General features: G+C 45.4%; 1 protein-coding gene and 1 long non-coding RNA gene across 2 annotated transcripts in view; one reads left to right on the plus strand and one right to left on the minus strand.

Annotated features, from left to right (window-relative positions):
- The window catches only part of LOC106581560 (fibronectin type-III domain-containing protein 3A), a gene marked incomplete at its 5' end in the record, with an annotated part of 70,019 nt that overhangs the window by 25,304 nt on the left and 26,845 nt on the right, over nt 1–17,870 (minus strand). The window contains 7 exons of the mRNA XM_045711964.1: nt 1,240–1,452; nt 2,227–2,365; nt 4,809–5,031; nt 11,521–11,670; nt 11,871–11,984; nt 12,261–12,453; nt 15,485–15,594. Coding sequence (XP_045567920.1) covers nt 1,240–1,452; nt 2,227–2,365; nt 4,809–5,031; nt 11,521–11,670; nt 11,871–11,984; nt 12,261–12,453; nt 15,485–15,594 — 1,142 coding nt within the window. The remainder of the gene's footprint in view (nt 1–1,239; nt 1,453–2,226; nt 2,366–4,808; nt 5,032–11,520; nt 11,671–11,870; nt 11,985–12,260; nt 12,454–15,484; nt 15,595–17,870) is intronic.
- On the plus strand, nt 14,054–14,807 carry LOC123732707 (uncharacterized). The gene is made up of 3 exons (XR_006763357.1): nt 14,054–14,084; nt 14,476–14,603; nt 14,726–14,807. It is a non-coding gene; the product is annotated as an uncharacterized lncRNA (long non-coding RNA).

The raw sequence follows: 17,870 nt of genomic DNA on the forward strand, positions 1-17,870 counted from the left end.
TTAACCAGGCTACCAACCTGCAGCTGGTCCTAATGATACTGTAGGGTTTAACCAGGCTACCAACCTGCAGCTGGTACTAATGATACTGTAGGGTTTAACCAGGCTACCAACCTGCAGCTGATCCTAATGATACTGTAGGGTTTAACCAGGCTACCAACCTGCAGCTGGTACTAATGATACTGTAGGGTTTAACCAGGCTACCAACCTGCAGCTGATCCTAATGATACTGTAGGGTTTAACCAGGCTACCAACCTGCAGCTGGTACTAATGATACTGTGGGGTTTAACCAGGCTACCAACCTGCAGCTGGTACTAATGATACTGTGTGGTTTAACCAGGCTACCAACCTGCAGCTGGTCCTAATGATACTGTAGGGTTTAACCAGGCTACCAACCTGCAGCTGGTACTAATGATACTGTAGGGTTTAACCAGGCTACCAACCTGCAGCTGATCCTAATGATACTGTAGGGTTTAACCAGGCTACCAACCTGCAGCTGGTACTAATGATACTGTAGGGTTTAACCAGGCTACCAACCTGCAGCTGGTACTAATGATACTGTAGGGTTTAACCAGGCTACCAACCTGCAGCTGGTACTAATGATACTGTGGGGTTTAACCAGGCTACCAACCTGCAGCTGGTCCTAATGATACTGTGGGGTTTAACCAGGCTACCAACCTGCAGCTGGTACTAATGATACTGTGGGGTTTAACCAGGCTACCAACCTGCAGCTGGTACTAATGATACTGTAGGGTTTAACCAGGCTACCAACCTGCAGCTGGTACTAATGATACTGTAGGGTTTAACCAGGCTACCAACCTGCAGCTGGTACTAATGATACTGTAGGGTTTAACCAGGCTACCAACCTGCAGCTGGTACTAATGATACTGTAGGGTTTAACCAGGCTACCAACCTGCAGCTGGTACTAATGATACTGTGGGGTTTAACCAGGCTACCAACCTGCAGCTGGTACTAATGATACTGTAGGGTTTAACCAGGCTACCAACCTGCAGCTGGTACTAATGATACTGTGGGGTTTAACCAGGCTACCAACCTGCAGCTGGTCCTAATGATACTGTGGGGTTTAACCAGGCTACCAACCTGCAGCTGGTACTAATGATACTGTGGGGTTTAACCAGGCTACCAACCTGCAGCTGGTACTAATGATACTGTGGGGTTTAACCAGGCTACCAACCTGCAGCTGGTACTAATGATACTGTGGGGTTTAACCAGGCTACCAACCTGCCTCTCTTGTCCTCCATCTGCAGCTGGTACTGGAGGGCGTCTGAGGGCGTGGCCTTGGCCGGGCCGTCACCCCACTTCAGCCTGAGGGTCTGGTGACTGAAGGCAGTACACTCTAGCCGCGGGGGCTGTGGAGGGAGAGGCTTGGTCTTCAACTTAAAGGTGTGGCTAAACGGACCTGATCCCAGGCTGTTCAGAGCCTGGATGCGAATCCTAACAAGTAGGGAGGCAGGAAGAAACGGAAGGAGAGGAGAAACATGTAGGGAGGCAGGAAGAAACGGAAGGTAGAGGAGAAACATGTAGGGAGGCAGGAAGAAACGGAAGGTAGAGGAGAAACATGTAGGGAGGCAGGAAGAAACGGAAGGAGAGGAGAAACATGTAGGGAGGCAGGAAGAAACGGAAGGTAGAGGAGAAACATGTAGGGAGGCAGGAAGAAACGGAAGGAGAGGAGAAACATGTAGGGAGGCAGGAGAGACAGAGAGATGGTTTAGAGGCGTGTACCTGGTGTAGTGTGTGTGTGTGTGTGTGTGTGTGTGTGTGTGTGTGTCTGGTGTAGTGTGTGTGTGTGTCTGGTGTAGTGTGTGTGTGTGTCTGGTGTAGTGTGTGTGTGTCTGGTGTAGTGTGTGTGTGTGTGTGTGTGTGTGTAGTGTGTGTGTGTGTAGTGTAGTGTGTGTGTGTGTAGTGTGTGTGTGTGTGTGTGTAGTGTGTGTGTGTGTGTGTGTGTGTGTGTACCTGGTGTAGTGTGTGTGTGTGTGTACCTGGTGTAGTGTGTGTGTGTGTGTGTGTGTGTGTGTGTGTACCTGGTGTAGTGTGTGTGTGTGTCTGGTGTAGTGTGTGTGTGTGTGTGTGTGTCTGGTGTAGTGTGTGTGTGTGTGTGTGTGTGTAGTGTGTGTGTGTGTGTGTGTGTGTGTGTAGTGTGTGTGTGTGTGTGTGTGTGTGTGTGTGTGTGTGTGTAGTGTGTACCTGGTGTAGTGTGTGTGTGTGTACCTGTAGCTGGTGTCCGGTTGCAGATGCTGAATGATATACTTGGTGACTGGTCCTACAGAGATGGACTGTCTCTCTCCCAGGTCTATGAGGTAGGAGGAGATCTCCGCCCCGTGGTCACACGGCGGCTCCCAACCAACAGCTACAATAACAACAACAATAATATTATATAGTGCTTTTCAATCCAATTTAAATTCAATTAAAACCACTGTTTCCATGAGGGGCAATTACTCTCGAAACCACATGGATTCATTTTTATTAAACCCTTATTTAACCTGGTTAATTATTGATTTCATGAACCTATTTTATTATTTTTACCAGGTAAGTTGACTGAGAACACGTTCTCATTTACAGCAACGACCTGGGGAATAGTTACAGGGGAGAGGAGGGGGATGAATGAGGCAATTGTAAACTGGGGATGATTAGGAGAACCGTGATGGTTTGAGGGCCAGATTGGGAATTTATCCAGAACACCAGGGGTTAACACCCCTACTCTTACGATAAGTGACATGGGATCTTTAGTGACCAGAGTCTCAGGACACCCCGTTTAACGTCCCATCCGAATGAACGCACCCTACACACAGGGCAATGTCCCCAATCACTGCCCTGGGGCATTGGGATATATATATATACACACATACATACAGTACCAGTCAAAAGTTTGGCCACACCTACTCATTCAAGGGTTTGTCTTTATTTTTACTATTTTCTACATTGTAGAATAATAGTAAAGACATCAAAACTATAAAATAACACATATGGAATCATGTAGTAACCAAAAATCTATATATTTTATATTTCAGTTTCTTCAAATAGCCACCCTTTGCCTTGATGACAGCTTTGCACACTCTTGGCATTCTTTCAACCAGCTTCATGAGGAATGATTTTCCAACAGTCTTGAAGCAGTTCCCACATATGCTGAGCAATTGTTGGCTGCTTTTCCTTCACTCTGCGGTCCAACTCATCCCAAACCATCTCATATGGATTGAGGTTGGGTAATTGTGGAGGTCAGGTCATCTGATGCAGCACTCCATCACTCTCCTTCTTGGTCAAATAGCCCTTACACAGCCTGGAGGTGTGTTTTGTAGTCATTGTCCCGTTGAAAAACAAATGATAGTGGGACTAAGCCGTACCGGAGCACCAAGTCTAGGTCCAAAAGGCTCCTTAACAGCTTCTACTCCCAAGCCATTAATTAGACTACTGAACAATTAATAAATTCACCACCGGGCAATTTACAATGACCCCCCCCCCTTTTGTACACTGCTGCTACTCGCTGTTTAATATCACTTCACTCCCACCTACATGTATAAATTACCTCTACTAACCTGTACCCCCAGCACACTGACTCGGTAACGGTGCTCCCTGTATTTAGCCTCGTTTACTTTTTATTATTATAACTTTTTATTATTATAACTTTTTATTATTATAACTTTTTATTTTAGTCTATTTGGTAAATATTTTCTTAACCAACACTACAGTTCAAGAAGAGTTATTAAGGGCTTGTAAGTAAGCATTTCACGGTAAAGTCTACACTTGTTGTATTCGGCACATGTGATAAATAAAGTTTTGATTTGATTTGAATAACAAACCAGATGAGATGGCGTATCGTTGCAGAATGCTGTGGTAGCCATGCTGGTTAAGTGTTCCTTGAATTCTAAATATATCACAGACAGGGTCACCAGCAAAGCACCATCACACCTCCTCCTCCATGCTTCACGGTGGAAACCACCCATGCGGAGATCATCCTTTCACCTACTCTGCGTCTCACAAAGACACGGCGGTTGGAAACAAAAATCTCACATTTGGACTCATCAGACCAAAGGACAGATTTCCACCGGTCAAATGTCCATTGCTCGTGTTTCTTGGCCCAAGCAAGTGTCTTCTTCTTATTGGTGTCCTTTAGTAGTGTTTTCTTTGCAGCAATTCAACCATGAAGGCCTGATTCACACAGTCTCCTCTGAACAGTTGATGTTGAGATGTGTCTGTTACTTGAACTCTGTGAAGCATTTATTTGGGCTGCAATTTCTGAGGCTGGAAACTCTAATGAACTTATCCTCTGCAGCAGAGGTAACTCTGGGTCTTCCTTTCCTGTGGTGGTCCTCATGAGACCCAGTTCCATCATAGCACTTGATGGTTTTTGCGACTGCACGTGAAGAAAAAATCCGTATTGACTGAACTTCATGTCTTAAAGTGATGATGGACTGTCGTTTCTCTTTGCTTATTTGAGCTGTTCTTGACATTATATAGACTTGGTCCTTTACCAAATAGGGTTATCTTCAGTATACCCTCCCTACCTGGTCACAACACAACTGATTGGCTCAAATGAATTAAGAAGGAAAGAAATTCCACAAATTAACTGTTAACAGGGAACACCTGTTAATTGAAATGCATTCCAGGTGACTACCTCATGAAGCTGGTTGAGAGAATGCCAAGAGTGTGCAAAGCTGTCAAGGCATATATATATATATATATATATATATATATATATATATATATATATATATATATATATATATATATTTGTATGGTCGCAATAAGGCTTTACAACATTCAACAAGACCAACAAAATGTCAAACCAAACAGACCTAGACAAGTGGAGGGGGAGTAGAGAGGAGGCGTGGGGGGTCCATCCACCTCCTCCTCCTCCTCTTCCTCCTCTTCCTCCTGGTCTGTGGAAGTGGAGGTGTGGTATCCCCGTAGCTCCGCCTCTTTGAGGGCATGGACACTGCTGACAGCCGCAGGTACAGAAGGAGGAGTTTGACAGAGGACCGCCTCACTGAACAGACCCACGCCGGCCACGTTCACAGCCTGGGAAAAGGGAGGGAGAGAGAGGGCGGAAAACGGGGAGAGAGAGGGGGAAAAGGGGGAGAGAGAGGGGGAGAGAGAGGGGGAAAACGGGGAGAGAGGCGGAAAAGGGGAGAGAGAGGGGGAAAAGGGGGAGAGAGAGGGGGAGAGAGAGGGGGGAAAACGGGAGAGAGGCGGAAAAAGGGGAGGGAGAGGGGGAAAAGGGGGAGAGAGAGGGGGGAAAACGGGAGAGAGAGGATATAATATGTTACACAAGAGACAAACTCTTAATGCCGTGACACAAGGAGACTACCTGCCTTTACAGCCAGAATGTGACAACTAGGATGAAGTTTTCGCTAGACACTGTCAGTTTTCTATTTTCACCTGGATTTAGGTTGATGTAATCTGACGATACTAGCTACATTATATATACAAAAGTATGTGGACACCCCTTCAAATGAGTGGATTCGGCTATTTCAGCCACACACGTTGCTGACAGATGTATAAACTCGAGCACACAGCCATGCAATCTCCATAGACAAACATTGGCAGTAGAATGGCCCCGTACTGAAGAGCTCAGTGACTTTCAACGTGGCACCGTCATAGGATGCCACCTTTCAAACAAGTCACATTTCTGCCCTGTTAGAGCTGCACCGGTTAACTGTAAGTGTTGATATTGTGAAGTGGAAATATCTAGGAGCAACAACGGCTCAGCCGTGAAGTGGTAGGCCACATAAGCTCACAGAACGGGACCACTGAGTGATGAAGCGTGTGTAGTGTGTAAAAAATAGTCTGTCCTCAGTTGCAACACTCACTACAGAGTTCCAAACTGCCTCTGGAAGCAACGTCAGCACAATAACTGTTTGTCGGGAGCTTCATAAAATGGGTTTCCGTGGCCGAGCAACCACACATTAGCCTAAGATCACCATGCGCAATGCCAAGCGTCGGCTGGAGTGGTGTAAAACTCAACGCCATTGGACTCTGGAGCAGTGGAAACGTGTTGTTTGGAGTGATGAATCACGCTTCACCCTCTGGCAGTCTGAAGGAATAATCTGGGTTTGGCGGATGCCAGGAGAACGCTATTTTCCTGAATGCATAGTGCCAACTGTAAAGTTTGGTGGAGGAGTAATAACGGTCCTGGGCTGTTTTTCATTGTTCGGGCACCTTAGTTCCAGCGAAGGGAAATCTTGAACCTACAGCATACAATGACATTCTAGATGATTCTGTGCTTCCAACTTTGTGGCATCAGTTTGGGGAAGGTCCTTTCCTGTTTCAGCATGACAATGCCCCGTGCACAAAGCGAGGTTCACACAGGAACGGTTTGTCGAGATCGGTGTGGAAGAACTTGACTGGCCTGCACTGAGCCCTGACCTGAACCCCATCGAACACCTTTGGGATGAATTGGAACGCCGACTGCGAGCCAGGCCTAATCGCCCCAACATCAGTCTTCCCGACCTCACTAATGCTCTTGTGGCTGAATGGAAGCAAGTCCCCTGCAGCAATGTTCCAACATCTAGTGGAAAGTCTTCCCAGAAAAGAGGAGGCTGTTATAGCAGCAAAGGGAGGAACCAACTCCATATTAATGCCCATGATTTTGTAATGAGATGTTTGACCAGCAGATGTCAACAACAGCTTTGGTCATGTAGTGTATCTGTGCCTAGGATGTTTTCTGCCCAAAGCAGCTGGGGAACCAATTGTATAGTTGTAATGACCACTTCTGACCACTAGGTGGTAGTGAGTGTACACCAGTCTCCAGCTCTGCCTCCAACTCCTCACTGTATGGTGCCTCACACTCTGTAGATCAGGGGTCCCCAATTACATTTTTTCCTTGAGCGGAAGGTCGGGAGGCTTGAACACGGTAATAAATCATTTGGAAACTGCAAATTGACCGCAACAATCCCAAACAGATATAGTATTTGAGAAAAACAAAATCATTTCATTTTTACATTTACATTTTAGTCATTTAGCAGACGCTCTTATCCAGAGCGACTTACAGTAGTGAATGCATACATTTCATACATTTAAAAAAATAATAATTGTACTGGCACCCCGTGGGAATCGAACACACAACCCTGGCGTTGCAAACACCATCCTCTACCAACTGAGCCACAGGGAAGGCCAACCTTGATTACATTGGGATAAGATTACGAATCTCTATTTATGCGCGGGAACAGATTTCCTCAAATAAAATCACTGAGCTCATTTCCTGGTGATTTTATGTCCAAAAACACAGTGCTTTTATAAAATATTCACACCCCTTAACTGATTCCACCTTTGTTGTGTTACCGCCTGAATTTAAAATGGATTAAAATTAGATGTTTTGTCACTGCCCTACACACAATACCTCATAATATCAAAGTAGAATTGTGTTTTTTCCCAAAAATTTGGCAAAGCAATAATTTTTTAAATCCTGAATACAAAGCATTAAGTTTGGGACAAATCCAATACAACACACTACTGAGTACCACTCTCCATATGTTCAAGCATAGTGGTGGCTGCATCATGTTATGGGTATGCTTGTAATCATTAAGGACAATAATCGGCCCGTAAATGGAGGCAGCTGAAGTTCTGAATCCGTGAGGGTGAAAGTCAACTGACAGACCTGTTGGGGAATGCTTGGCGTGTTAGCTGGTTAGATAGCCTAGCTACAAACTTAGCTAGCTACCTTGAAGAGCAAAAACAGAAACACCTAACCGCTAAAACATATGGTATAAATAAAAACACTAGATTACCCTGGTGTAGAGGGGATATCCTTAATAAAACACCAGATTACCCTGGTGTAGAGGGGATATCCTTAATAAAACACCAGATTACCCTGGTGTAGAGGGGATATCCTTAATAAAACCCCAGATTACCCTGGTGTAGAGGGGATATCCTTAATAAAACACCAGATTACCCTGGTGTAGAGGGGATATCCTTAATAAAACACCAGATTACCCTGGTGTAGAGGGGATATCCTTAATAAAACCCCAGATTACCCTGGTGTAGAGGGGATATCCTTAATAAAACACCAGATTACCCTGGTGTAGAGGGGATATCCTTAATAAAACACCAGATTACCCTGGTGTAGAGGGGATATCCTTAATAAAACACCAGATTACCCTGGTGTAGAGGGGATATCCTTAATAAAACACCAGATTACCCTGGTGTAGAGGGGATATCCTTAATAAAACACCAGATTACCGTGGTGTAGAGGGGATATCCTTAATAAAACACCAGATTACCCTGGTGTAGAGGGGATATCCTTAATAAAACACCAGATTACCCTGGTGTAGAGGAGATATCGTTAATAAAACACCAGATTACCCTGGTGTAGAGGGGATATCCTTAATAAAACCCCAGATTACCCTGGTGTAGAGGAGATATCCTTAATAAAACACCAGATTACCCTGGTGTAGAGGGGATATCCTTAATAAAACCCCAGATTACCCTGGTGTAGAGGGGATATCCTTAATAAAACACTAGATTACCCTGGTGTAGAGGGGATATCCTTAATAAAACACCAGATTACCCTGGTGTAGAGGGGATATCCTTAATAAAACCCCAGATTACCCTGGTGTAGAGGGGATAATCCTTAATAAAATACCAGATTACCCTGGTGTAGAGGGGATAATCCTTAATAAAACACCAGATTACCCTGGTGTAGAGGGGATATCCTTAATAAAACACCAGATTACCCTGGTGTAGAGGAGATATCCTTAATAAAACACCAGATTACCCTGGTGTAGAGGGGATATCCTTAATAAAACACCAGATTACCCTGGTGTAGAGGGGATATCCTTAATAAAACACCAGATTACCGTGGTGTAGAGGGGATATCCTTAATAAAACACCAGATTACCCTGGTGTAGAGGGGATATCCTTAATAAAACACCAGATTACCGTGGTGTAGAGGGGATATCCTTAATAAAACACCAGATTACCCTGGTGTAGAGGGGATATCCTTAATAAAACACCAGATTACCCTGGTGTAGAGGAGATATCGTTAATAAAACACCAGATTACCCTGGTGTAGAGGGGATATCCTTAATAAAACACTAGATTACCCTGGTGTAGAGGGGATATCCTTAATAAAACACCAGATTACCCTGGTGTAGAGGGGATATCCTTAATAAAACACCAGATTACCCTGGTGTAGAGGGGATATCCTTAATAAAACACCAGATTACCCTGGTGTAGAGGAGATATCCTTAATAAAACACCAGATTACCCTGGTGTAGAGGGGATATCCTTAATAAAACACTAGATTACCCTGGTGTAGAGGGGATATCCTTAATAAAACACCAGATTACCCTGGTGTAGAGGAGATATCCTTAATAAAACACCAGATTACCCTGGTGTAGAGGAGATATCCTTAATAAAACACCAGATTACCCTGGTGTAGAGGGGATATCCTTAATAAAACACCAGATTACCCTGGTGTAGAGGGGATATCCTTAATAAAACACCAGATTACCCTGGTGTAGAGGGGATATCCTTAATAAAACACCAGATTACCCTGGTGTAGAGGGGATATCCTTAATAAAACACCAGATTACCCTGGTGTAGAGGGGATATCCTTAATAAAACACCAGATTACCCTGGTGTAGAGGAGATATCCTTAATAAAACACCAGATTACCCTGGTGTAGAGGGGATATCCTTAATAAAACACCAGATTACCCGGGTGTAGAGGGGATATCCTTAATAAAACACCAGATTACCCTGGTGTAGAGGGGATATCCTTAATAAAACCCCAGATTACCCTGGTGTAGAGGGGATATCCTTAATAAAACACTAGATTACCCTGGTGTAGAGGGGATATCCTTAATAAAACACCAGATTACCCTGGTGTAGAGGGGATATCCTTAATAAAACACCAGATTACCCTGGTGTAGAGGAGATATCCTTAATAAAACACCAGATTACCCTGGTGTAGAGGGGATATCCTTAATAAAACCCCAGATTACCCTGGTGTAGAGGGGATATCCTTAATAAAACACTAGATTACCCTGGTGTAGAGGGGATATCCTTAATAAAACACCAGATTACCCTGGTGTAGAGGGGATATCCTTAATAAAACCCCAGATTACCCTGGTGTAGAGGGGATATCCTTAATAAAACCCCAGATTACCCTGGTGTAGAGGGGATATCCTTAATAAAACACCAGATTACTCTGGTGTACAGGGGATATCCTTAATAAAACACCAGATTAGCCTGGTGTAGAGGGGATATCCTTAATGAAACACCAGATTACCCTGGTGTAGAGGGGATATCCTTAATAAAACACCAGATTACCCTGGTGTAGAGGGGATATCCTTAATAAAACACCAGATTACCCTGGTGTAGAGGGGATATCCTTAATAAAACACCAGATTACTCTGGTGTAGAGGGGATATCCTTAATAAAACACCAGATTAGCCTGGTGTAGAGGGGATATCCTTAATGAAACACCAGATTACCCTGGTGTGGAGGGGATAATCCTTAATAAAATACTAGATTACCCTAGTGTGGGTAATCTGGTCCACAATCACACCAGGTGCATACATTTGTAGTTATTGTATATAGTCCCCGTGGGATTGAACCCACAACCTAGCAGCACCCTCTTACTAACTGAGCCACACTGGACCACAATCACCTGTACCATTTATTACAGTACAGTACACTACTCTCTGCACACCACTAGTCAGCTGTACCTGGGCCAAAACTTCCCCTCCACTACACACTACTGTAGGTAGTGTTAGTCAGCTGTACCTGGGCCAAAACTTCCCCTCCACTACACACTACTGTAGGTAGTGTTAGTCAGCTGTACCTGGGCCAAAACTTCCCCTCCACTACACAGGTAGTGCTGGGTAGCGCTTGTTTTACCTTTATTTAACTAGGCAAGTCAGTTAAGAACAAATTCTTATTTATAATGACGGCCTACCGGGGAACAGTGGGTTAAACTGCCTCGTTCAGGGGCAGAACGACAGATTTGTACCTTGTCAGCTCAGGGGATTAGATCTAGCAACCTTCCGGTTACTAGTCCAACGCTCTAACCACTAGGCTACGCTGCCGTCCCTAGTCAGCTGGGTCAAAAATTCCCCTATAGCTGGTTCTCCAGCGTCTTTTTAAATAGTTAACAAACATGTTTTCAGCACTTTTATTTCCCTGACTGATCAAAACTCATTTTCACATGGCTCTCTCTCTCTCTCATCTCTCCGTAGCAGAAATATGGTCAGCAATATGCTTGAAACATCAAATCGCAATAAAATCTCAGGATCGAATCGCAATACATGTAGAATCGCGAGTTACCGCATACATATCGGCATCGAAGTATCAAAATAATATAGTTTTGTGAGGTCACTGGCAATTCTCAGCACTACTTGTGACAGAGAGATAGGACTACAGAAAGGTTACCTGGTACTGTCTGACTCACCTGTAGGTAGAAAGTAGTACGTTATAGTAACAGGAAGCTCTACTCATCTGAACGCGGCAGTAGTAGTTCAGTACTAGTACCAGGTAAGTTATCTTTAGTGCTGAGAGACAGACTCACCTGAACCCGGCAGAAGTAGTTGGTGGCGGGCAGCAGTCCCTTGACCTCGTGGGTGAGGCTGGCGCCGCTGTAACACACCTGCATAGTGCCCTCCGCCGCCCCCCACTCCACACGGTACTCTGAGACTACCGCCCCGTTACAGGCTGGAGTCTGAGGAAGGGCAGGAGAAACAGAGGAGCTGCGGTGAGACTGTTAACGTGATTTGATCGATTGGTTTCAACACAGATAAAAACTCCCGTTTTGATTTTTTAACAGGATAATTGATTTACTGTATTATCCCCTGAGATTATTTCTGTTGTAGTACAAAAACCACACATAGAACAGAAGTCACAAGTGTGGTGTTTTCTAACCTCCCAGCTGACCACAGCCACAGTAGGGGACTTGCAGGTGATTCGAGGGGCCTTACAGGGTTCCGGAGCCCCGGGGCCCATGGTCACCTCACAATGCTCTGACAGGGGTCCGTACTAACATACATAAGCAAAAAGACACACTCATTAGTTGGGTGTTAGTCAAACACACTTTTCTTTAGTGACACAACATGACTACATAGAGGAATTGAGGACATACGGAGAAGAGATTCAGAGAAAGATTAAATTCACTTTTTTTTTTTTTTTTCACTCCTGAAAAGTATTCAGTCAAACCCACACACTGAGCAAGACTATCCTGTATCGTTCATGAACCAACAAAGTTCAGTTCAGTTTTCCCAGCATTCAAGAGATAAAACAAGTTTGTTGTCTCACCCCAGCCTTGTTGGCGGCCCGCAGGCGGAAGCTGTACGTCCGTCCCGGCAGCAGACTGCCTACGGTGCAGTCGACCTCCGAACCCTGGTACACCTCCCTGACCTCCTCTTGACCTGTTGACCCCTGAGGACCAGAGCCACACACCTCCACACTATAGACCGACACCGGGCTGCCGCCCCCACACACGGCGGTCCTGGGAGAGACACACGTATAACAATTCCTTTATTTTTAGATTTCATTTTTCAGATTCCAGATTATTCTCATTACGATGATAAATTGCTAAAATAGCAGCACATATAACTACAATGATCAACAACAAAATTAGGGTTGGCCACTCTGTCTTCAGGTAACAGACAGCTGGACAATAGATTCTGTCTTCAGGTAACAGACAGCTGGACAATAGATTCTGTCTTCAGGTAACAGACAGCTCGACAATAGATTCTGTCTTCAGGTAACAGACAGCTGGACAATAGATTCTGTCTTCAGGTAACAGACAGCTGGACAATAGATTCTGTCTTCAGGTAACAGACAGCTGGACAATAGATTCTGTCTTCAGGTAACAGACAGCTGGACAATAGATTCTGTCTTCAGGTAAGAGACAGCTGGACAATAGATTCTGTCTTCAGGTAAGAGACAGCTGGACAATAGATTCTGTCTTCAGGTAACAGACAGCTCGACAATAGATTCTGTCTTCAGGTAACAGACAGCTCGACAATAGATTCTGTCTTCAGGTAACAGACAGCTGGACAATAGATTCTGTCTTCAGGTAACAGACAGCTTGACAATAGATTCTGTCTTCAGGTAACAGACAGCTTGACAATAGATTCTGTCTTCAGGTAACAGACAGCTTGACAATAGATTCTGTCTTCAGGTAACAGACAGCTGGACAATAGATTCTGTCTTCAGGTAACAGACAGCTGGACAATAGATTCTGTCTTCAGGTAACAGACAGCTGGACAATAGATTCTGTCTTCAGGTAACAGACAGCTTGACAAGAGACTGTCTTCAGGTAACAGACAGCTTGACAACAGACTGTCTTCAGGTAACAGACAGCTTGACAATAGATTCTGTCTTCAGGTAACAGACAGCTTGACAAGAGATTCTGTCTTCAGGTAACAGACAGCTGGACAATAGATTCTGTCTTCAGGTAACAGACAGCTGGACAATAGATTCTGTCTTCAGGTAACAGACAGCTGGACAATAGATTCTGTCTTCAGGTAACAGACAGCTGGACAATAGATTCTGTCTTCAGGTAACAGACAGCTTGACAATAGATTCTGTCTTCAGGTAACAGACAGCTGGACAATAGATTCTGTCTTCAGGTAACAGACAGCTGGACAATAGATTCTGTCTTCAGGTAACAGACAGCTTGACAATAGATTCTGTCTTCAGGTAACAGACAGCTTGACAAGAGATTCTTTCTTAAGGCCCCCAACACAATGTGTCTGCTAAAATGGCATATATTATATTAAAGCCAGTTATTCCCTGGCACCAAAAGAGAATACAATATGCCCACACAGAGGGGTGGTAGTGTAGGTTGGCATGGTGACAGAGTGGTGGTAGTGTAGGTTGGCATGGTGACAGAGTGGTGGTAGTGTAGGTTGGCATGGTGACAGAGGGGTGGTAGTGTAGGTTGGCATGGTGACAGAGGGGTGGTAGTGTAGGTTGGCATGGTGACAGAGGGGTGGTAGTGTAGGTTGGCATGGTGACAGAGGGGTGGTAGTGTAGGTTGGCATGGTGACAGAGGGGTGGTAGTGTAGGTTGGCATGGTGACAGAGGGGTGGTAGTGTAGGTTGGCATGGTGACAGAGTGGTGGTAGTGTAGGTTGGCATGGTGACAGAGTGGTGGTAGTGTAGGTTGGCATGGTGATAGAGTGGTGGTAGTGTAGGTTGGCATGGTGATAGAGGGGTGGTAGTGTAGGTTGGCATGGTGACAGAGTGGTGGTAGTGTAGGTTGGCATGGTGACAGAGTGGTGGTAGTGTAGGTTGGCATGGTGGTAGTGTAGGTTGGCATGGTGACAGAGTGGTGGTAGTGTAGGTTGGCATGGTGGTAGTGTAGGTTGGCATGGTGACAGAGGGGTGGTAGTGTAGGTTGGCATGGTGACAGAGGGGTGGTAGTGTAGGTTGGCATGGTGACAGAGTGGTGGTAGTGTAGGTTGGCATGGTGACAGAGTGGTGGTAGTGTAGGTTGGCATGGTGATAGAGTGGTGGTGTAGGTTGGCATGGTGACAGAGGGGTGGTAGTGTAGGTTGGCATGGTGACAGAGTGGTGGTAGTGTAGGTTGGCATGGTGACAGAGTGGTGGTAGTGTAGGTTGGCATGGTGACAGAGTGGTGGTAGTGTAGGTTGGCATGGTGACAGAGTGGTGGTAGTGTAGGTTGGCATGGTGATAGAGTGGTGGTAGTGTAGGTTGGCATGGTGATAGAGTGGTGGTGTAGGTTGGCATGGTGACAGAGGGGTGGTGTAGGTTGGCATGGTGACAGAGGGGTGGTAGTGTAGGTTGGCATGGTGACAGAGTGGTGGTAGTGTAGGTTGGCATGGTGACAGAGTGGTGGTAGTGTAGGTTGGCATGGTGACAGAGTGGTGGTAGTGTAGGTTGGCATGGTGACAGAGTGGTGGTAGTGTAGGTTGGCATGGTGACAGAGTGGTGGTAGTGTAGGTTGGCATGGTGACAGAGTGGTGGTAGTGTAGGTTGGCATGGTGACGGAGTGGTGGTAGTGTAGGTTGGCATGGTGACGGATTGGTGGTAGTGTAGGTTGGCATGGTGACGGAGTGGTGGTAGTGTAGGTTGGCATGGTGATGGAGTGGTGGTAGTTAAGGTTGGCATGGTGATAGAGTGGTGGTAGTGTAGGTTGGCATGGTGACAGAGTGGTGGTAGTGTAGGCTGGCATGGTGATGGAGTGGTGGTAGTTAAGGTTGGCATGGTGATAGAGTGGTGGTTAAGGTTGGCATGGTGATAGAGTGGTGGTAGTGTAGGTTGGCATGGTGACAGAGTGGTGGTAGTGTAGGTTGGCATGGTGACAGAGTGGTGGTAGTGTAGGTTGGCATGGTGATGGAGTGGTGGTAGTGTAGGTTGGCATGGTGATAGAGTGGTGGTTAAGGTTGGCATGGTGATAGAGTGGTGGTAGTGTAGGTTGGCATGGTGACAGAGTGGTGGTAGTGTAGGTTGGCAGGGGGGATGGCAGAGTGGTGGTAGTGTAGGTTGGCAGGGGGATGGCAGAGTGACTCACCCCAGCGCAGCTGCACCTCTCTGGCCTTGGGCTTGCCCACCACGCGGGGCGGCTGGCACTGCCCTGGGGGCACCGCGGGAGTCTGGACCTGCAGAGTCTCTGACAGCTGGAACACAACAACAACATGTACAACTGATGAAAAACAATGAGTACAGTATCTATTGATAATGTAGGACTACACGGCATATTACTGCCATGCTGATCTGCAGTATCTGATCTACAGTATCTATTGATAATGTGGGACTACACGGCATATTACTGCCATGCTGATCTGCTGTATCTGATCTACAGTATCTATTGATAATGTGGGACTACACGGCATATTACTGCCATGCTGATCTGCTGTATCTGATCTACAGTATCTATTGATAATGTGGGACTACACGGCATATTACTGCCATGCTGATCTGCTGTATCTGATCTACAGTATCTATTGATAATGTGGGACTACACGGCATATTACTGCCATGCTGATCTGCTGTATCTGATCTACAGTATCTATTGATAATGTGGGACTACACGGCATATTACTGCCATGCTGATCTGCTGTGCGTTTAACAGTAACAGTTAAATCTCCATTTCTGTGACAGAGAAGAGACAGCCACCCAACATGTGAGTGTTCTGTCACGTTACTCTGCATCCCATCCCATCCCCCCCAAATAAAATACTTCACCAAAACAAAAGCGTGTCATCATGAGTCATGTTTCTCTGAGTCTCTCTGAGCCGTCGTGAATAAGAGTCATTAACATCATAAACCAGCTGATCTGGCTAATTAATAATTAGCTGATCTTCCTACGCCATGCGACGAGGGTTAACTGATTACAGCCCTCTGTCTTGTACGTACATATGACATGGATCCCAAATGGCACCCTATTCCATATATAGTGCACTACTTTAGGACCAGGGCTGGCACCCTATTCCCTATATAGTGTATTACTTTAGACCAGGGCTGGCACCCTATTCCTTATATAGTGCACTACTTTAGGACCAGGGCTGGCACCCTATTCCCTATATAGTGCACTACTTTAGGACCAGGGCTGGCAGCCTATTCCCTATATAGTGTATTACTTTAGACCAGGGCTGGCACCCTATTCCATATATAGTGCACTACTTTAGGACCAGGGCTGGCACCCTATTCCCTATATAGTGCACTACTTTAGACCAGAGCCATATGGGCTAGAACAGAGTCCTAAATAGTGCACTATATAGGGAACAGTGTTCCATTTGGAACGGAGTCGTGAAGAAGATCATAAATAACCTCCAAATGAGAAAACAGATGAACGAAATTCTCCTATTAGAGGCGGCCCAGAAATAGACGGCTTGGACATGACTGGAATACCACTCCTAGAGCCATTCATCACATCGTGACTGGAATACCACTCCTAGAGCCATTCATCACATCGTGACTGGAATACCACTCCTAGAGCCATTCATCACATCACTACTGGAATACTACTCCTAGAGCCATTCATCACATCGTGACTGGAATACCACTCCTAGAGCCATTCATCACATCGTGACTGGAATACCACTCCTAGAGCCATTCATCACATCACTACTGGAATACTACTCCTAGAGCCATTCATCACATCGTGACTGGAATACCACTCCTAGAGCCATTCATCACATCGTGACTGGAATACTACTCCTAGAACCATTCATCACATCGTGACTGGAATACTACTCCTAGAGCCATTCATCACATCGTGACTGGAATACTACTCCTAGAACCATTCATCACATCACTACTGGAATACTGGAATACTACTCCTAGAACCATTCATCACATCGTGACTGGAATACTACTCCTAGAGCCATTCATCACATCACGACTGGAATACCACTCCTATTGCCATTCATCACATCGTGACTGGAATACCATTCCTAGAGCCATTCATCACATCACTACTGGAATACTACTCCTAGAGCCATTCATCACATCACTACTGGAATACCACTCCTAGAGTCATTCATCACATCACTACTGGAATACTACTCCTAGAGCCATTCATCACATCGAGACTGGAATACTACTCCTAGAGCCATTCATCACATCACTAGTGGAATACTACTCCTAGAGCCATTCATCACATCACTACTGGAATACCACTCCTAGAGCCATTCATCACATCACTACTGGAATACTACTCCTAGAGCCATTCATCACATCGTGACTGGAATACCACTCCTAGAGCCATTCATCACATCACTACTGGAATACTACTCCTAGAGCCATTCATCACATCACTACTGGAATACTGGAATACTACTCCTAGAGCCATTCATCACATCACTACTGGAATACTGGAATACTACTCCTAGAACCATTCATCACATCGTGACTGGAATACTACTCCTAGAGCCATTCATCACATCACGACT

Source organism: Salmo salar, unplaced genomic scaffold (genome assembly GCF_905237065.1).
Source record: "Salmo salar unplaced genomic scaffold, Ssal_v3.1, whole genome shotgun sequence".
NCBI lineage: Eukaryota > Metazoa > Chordata > Actinopteri > Salmoniformes > Salmonidae > Salmo > Salmo salar.